Consider the following 17,064-nt stretch of genomic DNA (forward strand, 5'->3'; position numbering starts at 1 on the left):
TATGGATATGGCAGCAGCATTTATTTTTAGATTGCCTGACAACTCCAGGAACAACCTGATAATGCCATTATATCAAGACATATTTGGCAGAACAATATCATACAGCCATGTAATTCATACAAAAATGGAACTCCGCACGCAGCAATGTGTCACACGTCTGTCCGTCGTATCTAGACCTCTTCCAGCCATCACATAGCTGGACCATTGAATGGGAAACTATCCCACAGTGGCAATTCCATGCCACCCCATCCCGTGAGCGCAGCACTGTACTCGGCAGGATCCACGGCAGAGAAACCATCCACACTTGGCCACGGCTCAAATAATCCGAGTTGCGAAGGATCAGAAATATCCTCGCCGGCAGAGGCGACTGTCTCAGTTTGGGTTTGTGTTGACAGGCGGCGGTCATCCAGGCTGAAAAGCTTGCTGACGTATCGACTTCTGGTTTGTTGCGTGTGTTGTGCGAGTCGCTGGCGCTGCTCATAGACGGCATTCTTGAGCAGACTGAGGATTTCAAGGTAGTGGGCAGCTTGAGCAGATCGCTCAGAAAGCATGCGCAGGATGTCGAGAGCGTCATCGTAAGTTTCCTCCTGCAACGGGTCTGCTTCTTTCTGGGAGAACATTGAGAAACCTAGCACTAGTCCGGCTGCAAAGATAAAAGCCTTGAGTATGCACATGTTTCCTAGCAAGAGACGAGATTGGAAGACCTCTGAGCATGTCTGGATCATATACACTGCTGAGTCGACGCATGCTGTTGCTAGTTTGGAATATGCCAATTCCTCATTGTGTTCACTATTGCCGTCCCCCACGGGACTGCGATTTGACCGTGCAAGCTGAAAGCCCAGAGCTGATATTAAGAAGGGACGTGTCACTATGATAACGGCGAAGTGATACGTGCACGCTACATGTAGGTTCCCGATAATATGCTGATGAGCCGCAGGCTGTTCATAGTCGGTCCCAGGAGGCGCCAGTAATGACTCGGGTAGATCATCACTCCAGTCCTTCAGCTTAGTTAAGAGGGCATCAGCCACCTCGACCGAGGCCGCCTGCTTTCCGTAAAGGCCAGTGATGATATCATCCAAGATCTTTGACAACGTGAAAGAAGCCACCAGGCTCTTTTCTGCCTGGCTATCGGTGTGTGACGATGAGAAAGAGGTGTCTTCTGAGTCCGAACGTATGGAGGTTGTCGCAGCTGCTCTGCCGAGAATAGAACTTACTAGTAAATCCAGTACGCAAAGACTCATCCACACCCGTGCTCTGATATCTTGTTCCTTAGTTGGAACGGTTTCCCCGAGGTCGGTAAGTTGTAGACCCAGTGCCACTGCTGCCCGGACAGCTACCCCCAGATACATGAACGCGGCGTTTCTGCGACACGCACCGAGCATGTAGTATGACATCAGAAGAAAGAGACGCACTAGATCCAGGCTTGGATTTTCGAGCATCCCTGCAAATGCGCTGCGCTGAGCACAAGCGAAGAAGAACTTTCCAGCACGCTCTGCTAACGGATGATGCTTCGACGCTTGCGCTCCAATAGCGATAACGATATTCATCAGAGCTGATTTGGTTTGATCTCGATTACCAGTGGTCTCAGCGCTTGAGCCAATTGGTGCTTCCAGGAGCTGCATCGCTTCCTCTTCTGACAGAACATGCATGAAGCCGCTCGTTGCTGCACTGTAGGCTTGAGCATAGTATTGCTGCTGACGCACGTCAAACTCATCGCCTAACTCGAGGGGGATGTCATCTGGTGACTCGGTTTCCAGCATGTCTTCGCTTTTCATATTGTGGGAGAATTGCGATGGTCCAATGCATTGCGTAACGGTATCTCGAACTAGCTGCAGGAAAGACAAGGACGCAGCCTTTCCAATATACACTAAAATAAGTCTTCATGAGCGCCTGAACCTGTCCGAATACAGTTAGATAATGCTTACCTCGTTCACCCCGAAGGTTACGCAGCATGCGAGGGTGGGTCCTGTGCGGCGTTTCCGGGGAGAGAGGCCCTGGTCCCAGAGTAGACACAGCTGGTCCGGAAGACGGAGAAGGTGAGAGGTCATTGATTTGACTTTCGGAAGATGCTAGGTCCAGAGAAGCAGTGTTTCGATTGGCAGAGATCGAGCCCGAAGGATAAGCGTTATTGTTCCCATTTGGCCGCCGAGCACTACCACGAGGAGCCGGAACACAGGTATCGGCGCGACCAAGCCGGATGCACTTTGCACATGGGAATGTGCCACTGCATCGCTTCTTGGTAGCCCGACATGCCCGACAAGCCTCATAGGCCCGCAGTCGATTCTCAGGGTGTACCTTCGGTCGCGGCATCACATGTGACAAGGAGGAATGAGGTGTGGGTTCAGAGACTCGTTCGAAGCTGCTGTTTCCGAAGAACCTGCTCTGACATTTGGCTTAGGCTTGACCTGAGTAAGGAATTGCAGAGAGATACCGCCATACATCTCACCGTGATGGTGTGGCATGAGGTTCTGGGATTGTCGTGAGCGATAGTTGACACTTCCCCAGGAAGTGTGTTTGAGTGTCTATCTAGACCAAGGAGCCCATCTCCACCCACCGCTAGTTGAATGGTCAGGACTTCGGGTAACGGCAATGGCTGACCCCACACTGCGATAAGCCCGATAAGCATGCTTTCGTTGCTTGACAGTACGTACAACTACCTCCTTCTACTTAGTTAAAAAAATTCAGTTCCAACATCGAACGATTCAAACTGGTCAACAGATGAATTCATAACTAACTAAATCTCATATACCAGATATATTTTCAAGAGAGTGACAATTTGCGAGATCTCAAATCAAAGCGCAGAGTCAATCAAATAACAAACAAGACTGCAACGGTCCTTCCTCGTCCTGCGGCGCAGCAACGCTGCTTTCAGTCGGTGCGGATGGTGCTTCGACATCGGCTCAAGCCATCTAGGCCGTCTTGCCTGATTAGAGCATCCTCACACTTCCTCTATTTCTCATTCGCGCACTCCTGAGCGAACTTGTCAATGTAGCTCGGAAGGGTCTTCTGCCAGACGGTCGCGTCCGAGTCCAGCTCCTTGATCTTGTCGCATTTGGCCTCGGTGATGTTGAGGGAGCCCGACTGCAACTGACTGAGGTGGCTCTTGAAGATAGGCTCAGTGGCCTGGAAGGCACAGAATCCATAATCAACCAGCCCTTGGATATCGTTGCAGAGGGGCTTGTTGCCCTTGGCAGAGCAACTCTTCTCAACGGCGGCAACGGCCTGGGTCTGGAGCTGCTTGAATTGCGCCTGCTCAGTGGCAGAGATACCCAGCTTCTGATCCACGTCCTGGATGAGCTGCGGGAGGACTTGGTTTTGGACGTAGGCGTTGTGCTGGTTGATGGTGGCGGTGCAGTTCTGCTCACACACTTCCTTGTGGAAGTATTGCAGGAGCTGCAGAGGCTTGTTGCCCAGGACCTTGGGGATCTCCAAGCAGCTTTCCGGAATGCTGGGCAGAGAGGGAAAAGCAGCGGCGTTGGCGGCCGAGATGACGGTGGCAGCCACCACAACGGACGAGGCACTGATGAGCTTCATTTTGGCAGGTGGAGGTGGAAAGAGACTTGTAGAAAGAGTTGGTTTGCTAGAGACTGTTGAGACGATTGAATTGGATTTGATGCTTGTTGATGATGTCCTGAAGGTCAGCAGAGAGGGTTCTTATATGTCTTCCACGGCCACAAGCCTACCTCGAGGCCATACAATATAGAGTGTCCTCTATCATGCTACACATCTGTATGGGATCCGAAGCCGGATTGAATTTTTTTTTGTTGTTTGGGGGTTTGTTTCAACCTGCAATCTCCCAGCACTACCAAGCATGATGGCTGGTGCAAGTCCAAGCATCGCGGATCAATCCGAAGTCTGCTCCACAAGAACCCAAGAATGAGTCGAACCTGATCGGAACAAACAGCCACCAAGGGTAGCCCGGACCCGTTCCTCTACGCCATGCGCTGAAACTGGCGAGGAGGAAGCGGCTGATCGACGTTTCGACCAAAAATTGAAGATGACGGGAATATTCCAGAGAACCTACTATGTCTGGACGGTTGACTTGGCCGCTGTGCGAAATTGTTTCAGATGAGATCATACTTTGCATGAACCGAGGCACAGTTGATTCTTTTGATTTTCTCTCAGGGTTCTGCGACGATTCCATGGGAGATCGCTGAAAGTTGGGAAATTCTCTGACAAAGGCCGAGATTCAGCCCTGATGCAATCTGCACCACTCCGACCGGCACACGAAACCGAAGATCATCAGTCCGTGTCGGATATTGATGACACTGTGCTGGGTTGCTGGTATAGAATCGACACATCAGTTGCCGAAGTGGCCGAGCCCCCAGCCGTGCGCACAGGGTCCAATGACCCCGGTGCTCCGTCATGATCCAGTACCTGAAACATAGATCATGGCCAAAAAGGTCCATAGCCGATTCTAAGAGCCGGCCTCAATCTCTCAGGAGACAGCAGGGCAATCCGTGCCCATTTCCTAGAACCTCACTGGCAGCTTTCGAAACACCAAGCAAGCGACAGATCAAGAGTGGCCTTGCGCTAACGATAGTGCTCATTTGTACGGAGTACCGAGGCTAGAGAGACTCAAGACCACTTAGGAAGACTTCCAGGCGTGACATAGAACTTCAAATGTAGATCCATCTCATTGCAGGGCTGAGGACTTGCGCCAAATTGAGTGGGCAGACCATCGTCAAAGTACTGCAGTGTACACTGTACAGTAACTCGCTAGTATGTGGAGTGCCTTTCAGCCTCGCTGCCTCAGGCGACGTCGCATGCCTTGCAACAGACGGGGCCAGCCATATCCCATTACCTAATGAAAAAGAAGTCCACGACTCACCGGCGAGAAATTTCAGGTACACAAGCGAGATCAAAGCCAGAAGCAGCGGGTGCACGCAAATTTTCCTGGGCCCCCATTGGCCCAACCGAAAATTTCTCCAAGCAAACACAACAAACCCACCTGACCTCGCTTGTGGCTAGCGCGGCCGCACCCCCGACGACCCCAATATAAAACCCTCCCAGACCCCCAGCTATTTTGAAAATCAAGCGACTCTACGTGAGTGATCCCCCCCCCCTACCTTGGGAAATTCCTCCAGAATTCTCAAGCAGCCATCACAAATCATGAAGAACAGTTTTACTAACCATCCTCTCTGCAACAGTTCAAAGAATCACTTTAGAGTAGACGTCCCACCTCTGAGCTCTTCTAAAGAGCCACAGAATCCTCACCCTTGCTGATGACTTCTATGTCCTCGATGCCCTAAAGTGAAGCCGTTTTACTTCCGACTCGACTCTGCTTGTTGCCGCGCTCTGTTACGACTTGTCTTCGGACGGGCTTGTTTCGGGCGATTGGTCTTGCTGTGGTCCAGGGAGTGGTGATGATCTTTACCTTGTCGTGACGTCTTGACTTCGGTCGGTCTGACTTGGTGGGCGTCGAGGAGGTCTGAAAGGTGTTTTACCCCTCTTTTTACACTTTGATGTTGGTGTTTCTTGGGAGGTCCGAGGTCTTTTGCTCAAATTCGCTTGCTATCATGAATTCAAATCAAATCATTTCGTGATCAAATCTGTTTCTCTCCACTTGTAGCACCGTATGCTTGTAATCGATGGCAATCACTGTAAAAACTCGACTAGTCCTCAGATACCGAGCGTTTCACTTGTATGCCCGCGAGGTTTTCGTCGCGAGCCACACGAAAACAACGACTGCTCGTACGCTCTTGATGCTTACTGACTATGGAGGATTGTGCAGGTCGCGTACTCGATATTCTCTTTCATTATTCATAGATAATAGATATGTAGCAAATAAGAACACTGCAGTGTGTTGATGTTACATCGGATCGTTTCTCCGTGGACTAAAGCAGATTGCTCGTATAGAACAAGCTTCGCCAGGAGAGGTTGTGTCCATGGTAACCACTGCAGCTTATCGAGTAGATAGCCTCTGGTTGGCGGATATCATGGCTGTAGACAGCAACTTCTCACGTCCCAAGGCCGGCAAAGACGAATGCTGTGTGTGTGTGCATGCAGAGGGGGCTCCGGTATCCCAGCCTAATGGATCAGGGATGATAGATGCCTGGCGCCAGATGCTCTGTGCATGTGAACAGGTTGAATGTCCCGCCCAGAAAGCGAGTCGTCCATGCGTGATTCCGCTGCATGCGTGATCTGGGAGACTCATGCGCGTTACCCAACATCGAGACGCTATCGCTCCAGATGATCTTTGCAATCGAGTACAGCGCACCCCTAGCCTCTTACTTGCCATCCGCATTTCCCTTGTTCTCGGAGGTGTTACCAGCGTTGCCATTGGCATTCGCATTGCCGCCGCTGTTACCCTTTGAGCCGCCTTTGCCTTTGGAGCCTCGACCACCACGCGGTCCTCGGGATGAGTTTCCTCCAGATTTGCCCTCGGTGGACTTGTCGCCTCGGTTGTTGTGGGCGCTGCCTCCCGCAGTGGATGGCTGCGATTCACCTCCACGACCTTTTCCGCGACCCTTCTCCCCTCCGGGATTGGCCTTTCTCTCCAACACAACTACTTGACTCTGAGCGACCGTGACAGGGCTTGCAGCAATGGCTTTCTGAAGTCCGTCTGGCTCAGCGAAATCGACATAGCCAAAGCCCTTCTTCTTGTCGATTTCAACCTTCAGGACTCTACCGAAAGGAGCGAAGGCAGTTTCCAGCAACGGCTCAGTGACACCTTGGGACGGGTTGGCGTGCTTCAGGAAAGCTTGGGTGGCAGTGGCTGCTGGACCGGCCGGTGCTTGTTTTCCTTTGGCGGGCTTGGAAGGTTTCGGGGTTGTGCTGACGGGAGGAGTGCCCGCTTCCGAAGGCTCGCTGGGGTGTTGTTGAGCGTGGCCACGATCCCGACCCCTGGAGTTCTGCGAGGAATTGGCACCCTTCGACGACCTGCTGGAGGCCTCCTTCTTTGGCGGTTCGGGAGTTGCGGCGTTGACTTGTTCGTTCTTCGAGGCGTCGGAATCCACAGAGGCACCCTTCCCGCCGCGTCGACGACCGCCGGATGGAGCCAATCCAAGATCGCGCTGGAGGATTTTGGTAGCAGCAGAGATATTGCCACGTTCCCTTTTCCGTTCCGTCGATGGCTGGGGTGCGTCCTTGGGAGAGTCCTTGGAGGCGGACGACTTTGCAGCTTGCTTGGATGCGACACTAGCGGCCTGCTTGTTCGCCACCTTCACAGCTTCCTTGGTAGCTCTGTCGGACCTGCTCTTCCTATCCGACTTCTCTGCAGCGGCCGGCTGAGTAGAGTCTTTATCGGGCCGTTGAAGCAACTTCTTCGCTTGGATCTTCTCCGACTTCGAGTCCTTGTCGGACTTATGGCGGGAAGACTTGCTGGACTCCTTAGCTTTGTTGGCCTTCTTGTCCTTGATGTATTGAACTAAGGGCGTGATTGTCATCGAGTCTTTCTTGTCCTCCGCATCGGCGGCCGAGTCAATCGCAGCTGGCTTCGTTATGGGCTGGGTAAGACTCTCGAGGAAGGCGATGAAGTCGGGATCCTGATCAATAGTTCCCTGGCGAGCATCCTTGCGCGAACGACTTCCGGGGATCTTGGCGAATGGCGCAAACTCCAACGAGGGTGGTCCCAGGAGCACAGGGTCATTGAAAGTGTTGCGCGCATCCTGGAAAGACGTCTGGCGAACCTGAGTGCTAAGCGGCAGGGTATAATCGTTCGAAACGACGTGGATGTAGGCTCGCGAGGGCCGAGAAGGTTTGGCTGGGCTGTTTGCAGCAGTCAAGTTAGCCAAAGAGCAAGCCCACAGAAAAGAAAACCTTACTCTTTGGACACTTTGCCCGGCTTGTATAGGAACCAATCGACCTTTCCAGCTCCGGTCTTCCATTCGGGGCCGAGAGCTGTCTCGAATTCGGCTTTGGTCAACCCTGGCGGAAGCCGTCGAATGAGGAGCTTTAGGCGCGGCGCCGGAGGCTTGGGAGCTTTTTTAGTTGTCGCAGAAGCATTCTTTTGAGTCGCGGCCACTGGAATTTGCAGGACGCCTCCTGTGGACTTGCCGTTTGGGGTCTGCGTCATGGTGGATATTCAGACTCTTTCGGTCTGAGCGACCCCCGCCCTGACCAAGAGTGCGATTGGAAGAGTAGTTCTTGTTGTGGGAGATAAGGAGTATTGATTGAGAACACAATTCTACGCTGGTGATATTTTGAGGGAGGTGGAATCTTGAGATACCACACCCTTGGATACCAACTCCAGATATCAGCAGTGTTGTTGTCGTGTGGAAATGTTAAGCTGATAACCATCGGATGGCGAGATCCCGACAGCGAGTGCACGTGACCGGCGGCCATGCCCAACATCAATCACATCTTATTCACCCTGCGGGGAAGAACCCGCTAATGCGCATCCAGCTCAGCATACTTGGTGTGTCCCGGTGTATGCGAGCCACTTTCCTTTAGACCTTCTCGTTGTTCGCTCATTATACCTTCACAAGCTGCCCCTCGTTTATCCTTTTGTCCTTACCCCTCCCACCTAGTAACCTATCTCTATCGCGACCCTCCAACCCGCAGCGTGGCGTTAGCAGCATCATGGTTGACAGTAAGGTCCCTCAGCCGGGACCGGCCAAGTTGAAGCGCAACGCAGGCCCCGACGAGTGGCTTGAGGCCGCAAAGGACTGCAAGTACCTCTCCGAGGCCCACATGAAACAACTTTGCGAGATCGTGAAGGAGTTCATGATGGAAGGTAGGCCCTCGTCCGAGATCGGCTACGTTCTGGGAGGCAGAGATTGACGCAACCGCCTGTCCCTAGAATCGAACATCCAGCCCGTCTCAACCCCGGTCACAATCTGTGGAGATATTCACGGCCAATTCTACGATCTGCTCGAACTATTTAGGGTCTCCGGCGGAATGCCTAATGAATCGGAAGTCGAACCGCCCAAGACATCTCCCTCAGTCATCACGTCCGACGATATTGAGCCCCCGTCCACCATCACTGATCCTAAACTACGGAAGAAGCTCAGAAATTCAGGAGGCGGGGAGGGCGGCGACGACACAGCCTCGGTCAGCAGTCAACGGGGTCGTTCGTCGAGCGCAGGCTCGAATGAAGTGACTCTGAACCGCAATTTCGTTTTCCTCGGTGACTACGTCGACCGGGGTTATTTCAGCTTGGAGACCCTGACGCTCCTACTCTGCCTCAAGGCTAAGTGAGTGTTACGTGTCTGTCTATATCGACAACTCTCGGATCCTAACGGCTTTCCCCACTCTCCAGATACCCTGACCGAGTTACGTTGGTGCGTGGTAATCACGAATCCCGCCAGATCACCCAGGTATACGGCTTCTACGAGGAGTGCTTCCAGAAGTATGGCAACGCCTCTGTGTGGAAGGCTTGCTGCCAAGTCTTCGACTTCATGACGCTAGGCGCCATCATTGACGGCAGGGTGCTGTGTGTACACGGAGGACTGAGCCCGGAAATTCGAACGCTTGATCAAGTCCGTGTTGTCGCCCGAGCACAAGAGATCCCCCACGAGGGTGCCTTCTGTGATCTGGTCTGGTCGGACCCGGATGATGTTGAAACTTGGGCTGTCAGTCCACGAGGAGCCGGTAAGCAAGCACCCTCTAAATCCTACCCAAGCCCCGTGCTGACCGTTGATCTAGGCTGGCTCTTCGGCGACAAAGTTGCCGACGAATTCTGCCACGTCAACGACCTGACCCTAATCGCGCGAGCGCACCAGTTGGTGAACGAGGGCTACAAGTACCATTTCACCAATCAGAACGTGGTCACGGTATGGAGTGCGCCCAACTACTGCTACCGCTGCGGTAACCTCGCCTCGGTCTGCGAGATCAACGATGACCTCAAGCCGACGTTCAAGCTCTTCAGTGCAGTGAGCGACGATCAACGACATGTTCCGACATCGCGGCCGGGCCGCAGCGAATACTTTCTGTAAAATTATGACGTTGCTATTTGTTTTGTGGGGCTTGCTTGATCTCCGTGGATATCTCCAGGGTTTAACCGCACCGGCGCTGGCGTTGGGAGTGAATTACAGGATGGTGCTCACGCTCAAGTTGGGTATGGGCAAAGTGATGGACTGCATACATAACGACCGAGGGACCTTAATGAAGTCATTATTACCAATTCTACAAAGCTTTTTGTTTCTAGGATACTCTGAGATGGGATGAATTGGATTATCGTTGGCGGCTATACAGACTCCTTTCTAGACCATGACATGGGCGATGACCTGGTGCGCCATTCCCATGAGTGCACAGATTGTAGCATTGACACTTTACTCCTTCATCTTGCTGCATTCTATCGAGAATAGTCCAGAACCCGCAAAATTGCGGAGGCGACAGCAGGCTCCACCTGATTGGAGCACAGCGCGACCGAGGGCCCCGGCTCCTCAGCCGAGCCCCGGAATGGATTCCGGGGTACAGTGGCACCGCACTCAGCCCGGCGCTCACCACTGTCAAGCACTATATACCTATACCTATACTCTCATCGGGATGCATTCCGGCCACGAGGCATATATCAACACGAACAATGAGCTCCAACCGAACCGAGAACCCCTTCCTCCTCTCACCACACTAATACCCTGACTCATTCCCATTCCCAATCACAGCAAAAACGATGATCCAACAAGTCGACGTCCTCATCTGCGGCAGCGGCTCGGCCGGCCTCTGCGCGGCGACCTGGCTGGCGCGATACGGGCTGCGGTGCAAGGTGCTGGAGCGGCGCTCGGGCCCGATGACGATGGGCCAGGCGGATGGGGTGCAGTGCCGGACGGTCGAGATCTTCGAGAGCTTCGGGATCGGCGACGAGCTGCTGCGCGAAGCGTACCACGTGCTGGAGGTGGTGTTCTGGGCGGACGAGGATGGGTCCGGGGCGATTCGGCGCACGGGCAGGACGGCGGACACGCAGCCGGGCCTGTCGCATCAGCCGCACGTCATCCTGAACCAGGCGCGGATCAACATGCTGCTGATCGAGGCGATGCGGCGGTTCAATGGGCAGGAGATCGATTATGGGTATACCGTGCAGGGGGTCGAGGTGGATCGGACCAAGGTGGCGGATCCCGAGGCGTATCCGGTGACGGTGACGGCGGAGAAGGCGGGGACGGTGGAGAGGTTTGAGGCCAAGTATGTTATGGTATGTTTATGTTTATTAACATGTTGTCACATTGTTGAGGTGGTTGGGAGTGGCTGATTGGGAATGAACCAGGCATGCGATGGAGCGCATAGTACCGTGCGGAAGGTGCTCGGGTACAATATGGTCGGGGATAGTACGGACGCCGTCTGGGGCGTGATGGATATGGTCCCCCGCACGGATTATCCGGATATCCGGAAGAAGTCGACGATCCGCTCGAAAGCAGGTAACCTGCTGATCATCCCTAGAGAAGGGGACAGCGACAACCTGACGCGGTTCTACATCGAGCTCCCTGCGGGGACCAGGGCCAAGGATGTTAAGCTGGAGGATCTGCAGCAGGCCGCGAAGAAGATCCTGAGTCAGTATCGGATCGAGTTCGTGGAGACGGTGTGGTGGTCGGCGTATGCGATCGGCCAGCGTCATGCCGACTGCTTCCACAAGGACTATCGCGTCTTCCTTGCGGGAGACGCCTGCCATACCCACTCCCCCAAAGCCGGGCAGGGCATGAATGTCAGTCTCCAGGATGGGTACAATATGGGCTGGAAGTTGGCGTCGGTCCTGAAGGGGCTGGCCCCTCCGTCTCTGCTGGAGACGTACGTGCTGGAGCGGCAGAAGGTGGCTATTGATCTGATCAACTTCGATCGATACTTTGCGAAGCTCTTTTCGTCTAAGGGGGACGCATCGCCCCAGGAGTTCCAGGAGGGGTTCATCAAGTCTGGGAAGTATACTGCGGGTCTTACGGCCAAGTATGACGAATCGTCTATCACCTCCGACACGGGTGTGTCGAAAGAGCTTTCGACGAATGTCGTCGTGGGGATGAGACTGCCTAGCGCACAGGTGGTGCGCTTCTGCGATTCGAAACCGTTGCAACTAGCCACGACTCTGAAGTCTGACGGCAGGTGGAGGGTCATCGCCTTTGTTGGTGATCTCAGTATCACCCAGAACAAAACTAGATTGGATGCTGTAAGTGACGTGCCTGTTTACCGATCGAGCATGACATTGATCCCCATACAGCTAGGAAGCTATCTTAGCTCGAGCGACAGTCCTTTGCGGACTTTCCGTCTGGAGGGAGGCGACGCAGACGGCTTGATCGAGCCGATATTGGTTGGATATGGCCAGCGACACAGTGTTGAACTGGAAGAGATTCCTTCATGCTTTTACCCTGTTACCGGCAAGAACCAGACAAGAGGTGAGTATTCTGGCTCCTTTGGTATATGCTTGCTAACAACAGGGAAGACATCCATAAAATCTTCTTCGACGACGAGAGCTACAACAAGGGCCATGGACATGTTTATGAGCATCTGGGGATAAACCCTGAGAGGGGAGCGATCATCATCGTCCGCCCTGATCAATGTGAGTTTCCTCTACCTCTTCAGTAATCAGATCAGCTAGTGACACAGATCCAGATGTATCGACAGTGCTCAGTCTCGACGATTATCGCCAGATCGGCCAATTCTTCTCAGGATGTTTATCACCCCAAGAAGACCCGAACTCTGGGCCAGAAAGCAAGCTATAAGATCTCCGACGATTCCATGATGATAAACCTGTACCATAACCTCATCCACAATACCTACAATGCACATGTTATACCTTACACCAACCATTCTAAAACGAAAACGCAGCCGCAAATAGTCCCTGTCAATCTACCATACACCCAAAACCCACCAAACCTCCCTTCCCTCTAACCCCAACTCCATCACCACAACCCCATCATCCCCAAATATCCAGAAACTCAACACCCCCTCAACCCCCTCACCACCTCAAACCCCCTCAGCACATTCCCCCCTTGCTCATTAATAAACCCCACCCCCAACCTGCCACTGGCTTTCCGCTTCTTGCCCTTATCCCTCACCACCCCACGCACCTCGCCCTCGCCCACCCACACAAAAGCCTGATGCTCCCCTTCGGCCAATTTGACCCTCTCCTCCCAGCCCGCCGCCGCCGCCTCCCTCACCTCCACGAGAAACGTCACCTTGGTCTCCTGCAGCAGCACCCCGCGCTTCATCTTGGTCCACTCGTCGACGCACACGAGATCCACGAACCGGGAGACGTGGAGCCCCGTCTCCTCGCGGACCTCGCGCGCCACGCCCGCCAGCACGGTGGCGTCGCGGACGGGGTCGATCAGGCCGCCGGGGTTCTCCCAGTGGCACGGGTAGGAGTCTGTGATGCTGCGTTGGAGGAGGAGGGTTTTAGGTTCGGGTTCGTGAACCCCGTGAAGATCGTCATCGGGGGAGAGACTGTAGAGGTGGTCGTCTGGGGTCGTGCCTGGGGTTGTTGCGGGGGTGGAGGTGGTGGAAGAGGAGGAGGTCGGGGTTTGTGGGGATTGTGCTGCTGCTGTTGGGGTGGGCGATGAGGGCGATGAGGATGGGGATGGGGATGGGGATGACGATGCAGAGACAGGTACAGGTGGAGGTGTCGACGCTAATGGGGATGTGGGCGCTGTCGTTCCCTGTGCTGCTCTCTTTGTAGTCGTCGGAGCAGAAGCAGATGTGGTAATCGAAGTCACGGCGTCCGGCACGGTGGTCGAGAAGATGAACGCACCGCCGACGATGTTGTGGAACTGAGGACGGGCGGCCGCGAAAGCGGACAGCGGGATGTTGTATTCCTCCAGATGGGGAGGCACAATGTATGGGATTGGCAGTTGTTGTTGCGCGGGGAGCATTTTGTTGTGGTGGCGGTATAGTAGTTTGCGGGTATTGTTGTTGTTGTTGACGATGGCTTTAGCTATACTTACAAAACCCGGTGCAAGATAAAGACAATAAATAAGTTTTAAGACTCTAATGTAAAAAGTCAAGATTCATTGGAGATGTAGAAAGTAAAAGTAAAAGAAAACAGATTCACAAACTACAAGAAATAGACCTGGCATTGTCAGTGTTGATAAACTTTTCCCTCTCACCTCCTCTTCGTCTCGATTCTTTCGGTGTGCATCACAAAAAAGTAAGAAACCACCAGTTGTTGCTTTTCACAATCTGGCGGTCAAGAAAGATTCTCCCTTCCCTTTTTCCCTTTTTCCCATCACGAAGGATTCAGCTAATTTTAGGCCGATCTGATGGATCTCACTTCATCCAATGCACCAGTCTTAAAATTCAGAAATTAAGATTCGAAAAATTAAATTAAGGTGTGACAAGTGACAGTGACAGAAAAGAAAAGAAAAGAAAAAGAAAAAGAAAAAGCAGAAAAAGTAAAATAAAATAAAATTGCTAGGTTATTGACCGATGTTATATTCCATGTCCATTCCGCCCTTCCCCTTTCAATTGATCTATCGAAATGGGTTTGTCTGTAATTCCACTCAAGTATGCCCAATCTTTTGGTCCAACACCACCGACACCACCACCACCACCATCATTCTCATCATCAACCACAACAACAACAGAAACAAGGCTCTGTGCCCTAATTCGTTTCTGTTTCTCCCGTGCTTTTGTTTCCTTTGTCTCCTGTTTTTCTTTTTTATCATTTTTGGATTTTCATTTCCCTTTCCTCACCTCACACACGATACCAACGCACCATTTCCCTTCCCAGCCCAACGGGATCCCTCCACACCGACTTCCTCACCACTTCTCCTTCCTCTTCCTCTCCCTCTTTGGCATATACCACCACATCGGTGAGATCCTTGTGTTGACTCGCCTGTTCACTCTCCTCCCGCATGTTTTGTTGGACCTTCCACCCTCGCACAAACCACAAACACAGCGCCGCCGCGATGTAGAGGATCCCCGAGAAGACCTGCACCGGCTGGTAGGCTGCCGTGCCCCATGCCGGCCGCCGCAGCGCCTGCGCGATCGCCTCGCCAAACGCCCCGGGCGAGATCAGAACGAGCCAGAGGATGCTCAGCGCGCCCGGCAGGTCTTGCAGCCCAATCACCTCGACGATCACGGGGGCCACCGTGGCGAAAAAGGTACCCGACACCATGCCCCCGATCGTTGCGAAGACCGAGACGACCGCCATATCCTGGGCGGGGATCCAGATCGCGAAGCAGAAACCCGCGCAGACCAATGACAGCACCGACGCGACGTTCAGCCGGCCCCAGCGATCGCTCAGCAGCCCAATCAGCGGCCGCCCGACCCCCTGGCCCAGATTATGCAGCGCGCCGACCACACTGCTCTGGTGCGACGACAGCCCGATCGAGACGGCGAAGTTCGGCAGGCTGAAGTTGACCGCGACGAACCCGAGCGTGCTGAAGATCGCCCACCCCAGCAGCAGCACGAACTCCGCCCGCCGGAGCAAGGGGAACTGGAACGCCGTGTGCCGGCTCGCCGTCGCCTTGTGGCGGTCGCGCAGGAACGCCGCGCTCACCAGATTCGCCGTGAGCGACACCAGCGCCAGCGTGCGGTACGTCCACCCCAGCCCGATGTTCTCGATCATCGACTGGATCGCCAGCGAGTAGATGATCCCGCCCGTTCCGGCTCCGGCGGCGGGGATCGCGTTTGCGATGCTGCGTTTGCGCTCAAACCACTGTGCCGGGATGCCCAGGTACGTCATATAGATGACGCCCATGCCGGTTCCAAAACAGACTCCCTGCGCCAGGAAGAGCTGCCAGATCTTCGTGGCGAAAGAGGCCGCTATCAAGCCTCCGCTCTGGACGATGATGCCCCCAATCAGGGTGGCATGAGTGCCTTGCGTTCGGATCAAGTAGACGGTGAATGGGGCCATCAGGTACGCGCAGCCAATTGATAAGCCGCCCACCATGGAGTAGGCGAAGGAACTGGTCCCGGGAAATACATCGTTGGTCATGTAGTGGGACAGAAATATTCCATAGCTCTGAGCGTGGGTTAATCTCCTGACTGCAGCATCAAAGACTCATGACATGATGATCCATGGACTCACCCCATTGATACCCCACGTATTGACTTGCAGCCAGAACACGCAAGCCACGACCACCCACCCATATCCGCCATCGGGAGCTGGCTGTCCATGCTCAACGGTCATATCCTGCTTCACTGTCGACTCTTGGCTTGGGCGATCAGTATCTTCATGTTGTGCATCATCCGATCCGCCACCAAGATGCTTGATCTGCTTCTCCTGCATTGAATCCATTTTGGTAAAACACAGCACAAACTATCACGGAATCCCTGTCCGGTGTAAGCACATCATGAATCTCCCACAAAGAAAACAGCGGTGCGGAGAATTAAATAGCACGAGCATCCGAAGCTCTTGTCAAGAGCTTGCTTCCCAGAGGAAAGGACAGAAAAAAAAAACACCGCCGACGACATTCTGCATCCAAAATTCTCCGCACCGAACACGCAGAACAACCTACTCCACAGGGCTGGAATGTGCCCGTTACCAAAATTGGAAGAAACCGCCCCGAAGGGAAGCTTCATAGCCAAACGTTCGGACCTCAGACGACATGATTCCTGATTTTGGGGATCCTCCAGATTGCAAGGGAGGTGTAGCGCTTGCGCAATGCGACGAAGGGGCCGAGGTTTTCAGGTGTCTATCTTGCCTCTTGTGGAATACCTCTGGTATGGAAGATGAAGAATGCTGCCATCTCCAGTGGTTGTTGCACATCATCGCCCGAATAGAGCGGTATCCCTTGCTTTGTTGGAAGAGCTGATCAACAGAAGAGTAAGTTGATCGGGTTCATGAAACGTTGTATGCTGCTATGAATTGGATGAGGAGAATAGGCTCTTGTGTGTTTGGGGATGAGAGCTGGGCCGGCACCTGATCTCCGACCCTTTGCGCCATGAATCATCCATCATCATCTGAGTGGGCACAAAGCATAGATGAGAGGTCCGTTTCAGAAGCGTACCTTTCTTTGCGCGTCTCATGACATCATCGTGCTGAATCTCCTACCGAGTAGCATGCAGATCTGTGTTGCCCTCCAGGAACACCCTCGCGAGCAATTGAGACACGGCCTTTCAAGTCAACAGCCTAATCTGCTGACACAGAAACCAAGTATTCTGGCCGGACAATAGCACCAAAACGCAGATGATGAATCTGATAAGACTACCGATGCTTATCTTTGCAAAGATCCCTCTAGAATGATGATGTCGATGGCGCCC

General features: G+C 53.5%; 7 protein-coding genes across 7 annotated transcripts; 2 read left to right on the top strand and 5 right to left on the bottom strand.

Annotated features, from left to right (window-relative positions):
- Window positions 1–55: 55 nt before the first annotated feature.
- On the bottom strand, window positions 56–2,490 carry BO86DRAFT_339922 (putative C6 transcription factor). The gene is made up of 2 exons (XM_025669031.1): window positions 1,926–2,490; window positions 56–1,867 (listed from the first exon to the last, which is right to left on the bottom strand). Exons 1-2 carry the CDS (start codon window positions 2,308–2,310, stop codon window positions 189–191), a joined length of 2,064 nt encoding a protein of 687 aa, XP_025527097.1. The 5' UTR covers window positions 2,311–2,490; the 3' UTR covers window positions 56–188.
- Window positions 2,491–2,666: 176 nt separating this feature from the next.
- Window positions 2,667–3,668, bottom strand: BO86DRAFT_102465 (uncharacterized protein). The gene has a single exon (XM_025665866.1). It carries the CDS (start codon window positions 3,532–3,534, stop codon window positions 2,950–2,952), a length of 585 nt encoding a protein of 194 aa, XP_025527098.1. The 5' UTR covers window positions 3,535–3,668; the 3' UTR covers window positions 2,667–2,949.
- Window positions 3,669–6,230: 2,562 nt separating this feature from the next.
- Window positions 6,231–8,017, bottom strand: BO86DRAFT_400170 (putative nonsense-mediated mRNA decay protein Upf3; the record flags this gene model as incomplete). The annotated part of the gene is made up of 2 exons (XM_025673690.1): window positions 6,231–7,710; window positions 7,767–8,017. 2 exons carry the CDS (start codon window positions 8,015–8,017, stop codon window positions 6,231–6,233), a joined length of 1,731 nt encoding a protein of 576 aa, XP_025527099.1.
- Window positions 8,018–8,369: 352 nt separating this feature from the next.
- Window positions 8,370–10,134, top strand: sitA (TOR signaling pathway phosphatase SitA). Its single transcript, XM_025672199.1, has 4 exons — window positions 8,370–8,677; window positions 8,744–9,137; window positions 9,203–9,534; window positions 9,589–10,134. The coding sequence occupies exons 1-4, from the start codon at window positions 8,524–8,526 to the stop codon at window positions 9,876–9,878; spliced, it is 1,170 nt and encodes a 389-aa protein (XP_025527100.1). The 5' UTR covers window positions 8,370–8,523; the 3' UTR covers window positions 9,879–10,134.
- Window positions 10,135–10,555: 421 nt separating this feature from the next.
- Window positions 10,556–12,584, top strand: BO86DRAFT_456645 (putative phenol 2-monooxygenase; the record flags this gene model as incomplete). Its single annotated transcript, XM_025677177.1, has 5 exons — window positions 10,556–11,071; window positions 11,144–12,031; window positions 12,083–12,257; window positions 12,305–12,421; window positions 12,475–12,584. The coding sequence occupies 5 exons, from the start codon at window positions 10,556–10,558 to the stop codon at window positions 12,582–12,584; spliced, it is 1,806 nt and encodes a 601-aa protein (XP_025527101.1).
- A 216-nt stretch (window positions 12,585–12,800) lies between these two features.
- On the bottom strand, window positions 12,801–13,909 carry BO86DRAFT_456646 (NUDIX hydrolase; the record flags this gene model as incomplete). The annotated part of the gene is made up of 1 exon (XM_025677178.1): window positions 12,801–13,909. Exon 1 carries the CDS (start codon window positions 13,728–13,730, stop codon window positions 12,801–12,803), a length of 930 nt encoding a protein of 309 aa, XP_025527102.1. The 5' UTR covers window positions 13,731–13,909.
- Window positions 13,910–14,302: 393 nt separating this feature from the next.
- On the bottom strand, window positions 14,303–15,712 carry BO86DRAFT_389686 (MFS general substrate transporter). Its single transcript, XM_025672200.1, has one exon. It carries the CDS (start codon window positions 15,557–15,559, stop codon window positions 14,552–14,554), a length of 1,008 nt encoding a protein of 335 aa, XP_025527103.1. The 5' UTR covers window positions 15,560–15,712; the 3' UTR covers window positions 14,303–14,551.
- Window positions 15,713–17,064: the final 1,352 nt, after the last annotated feature.

This window comes from Aspergillus japonicus (genome assembly GCF_003184785.1).
Source record: "Aspergillus japonicus CBS 114.51 unplaced genomic scaffold BO86scaffold_28, whole genome shotgun sequence".
Lineage (NCBI taxonomy): Eukaryota > Fungi > Ascomycota > Eurotiomycetes > Eurotiales > Aspergillaceae > Aspergillus > Aspergillus japonicus.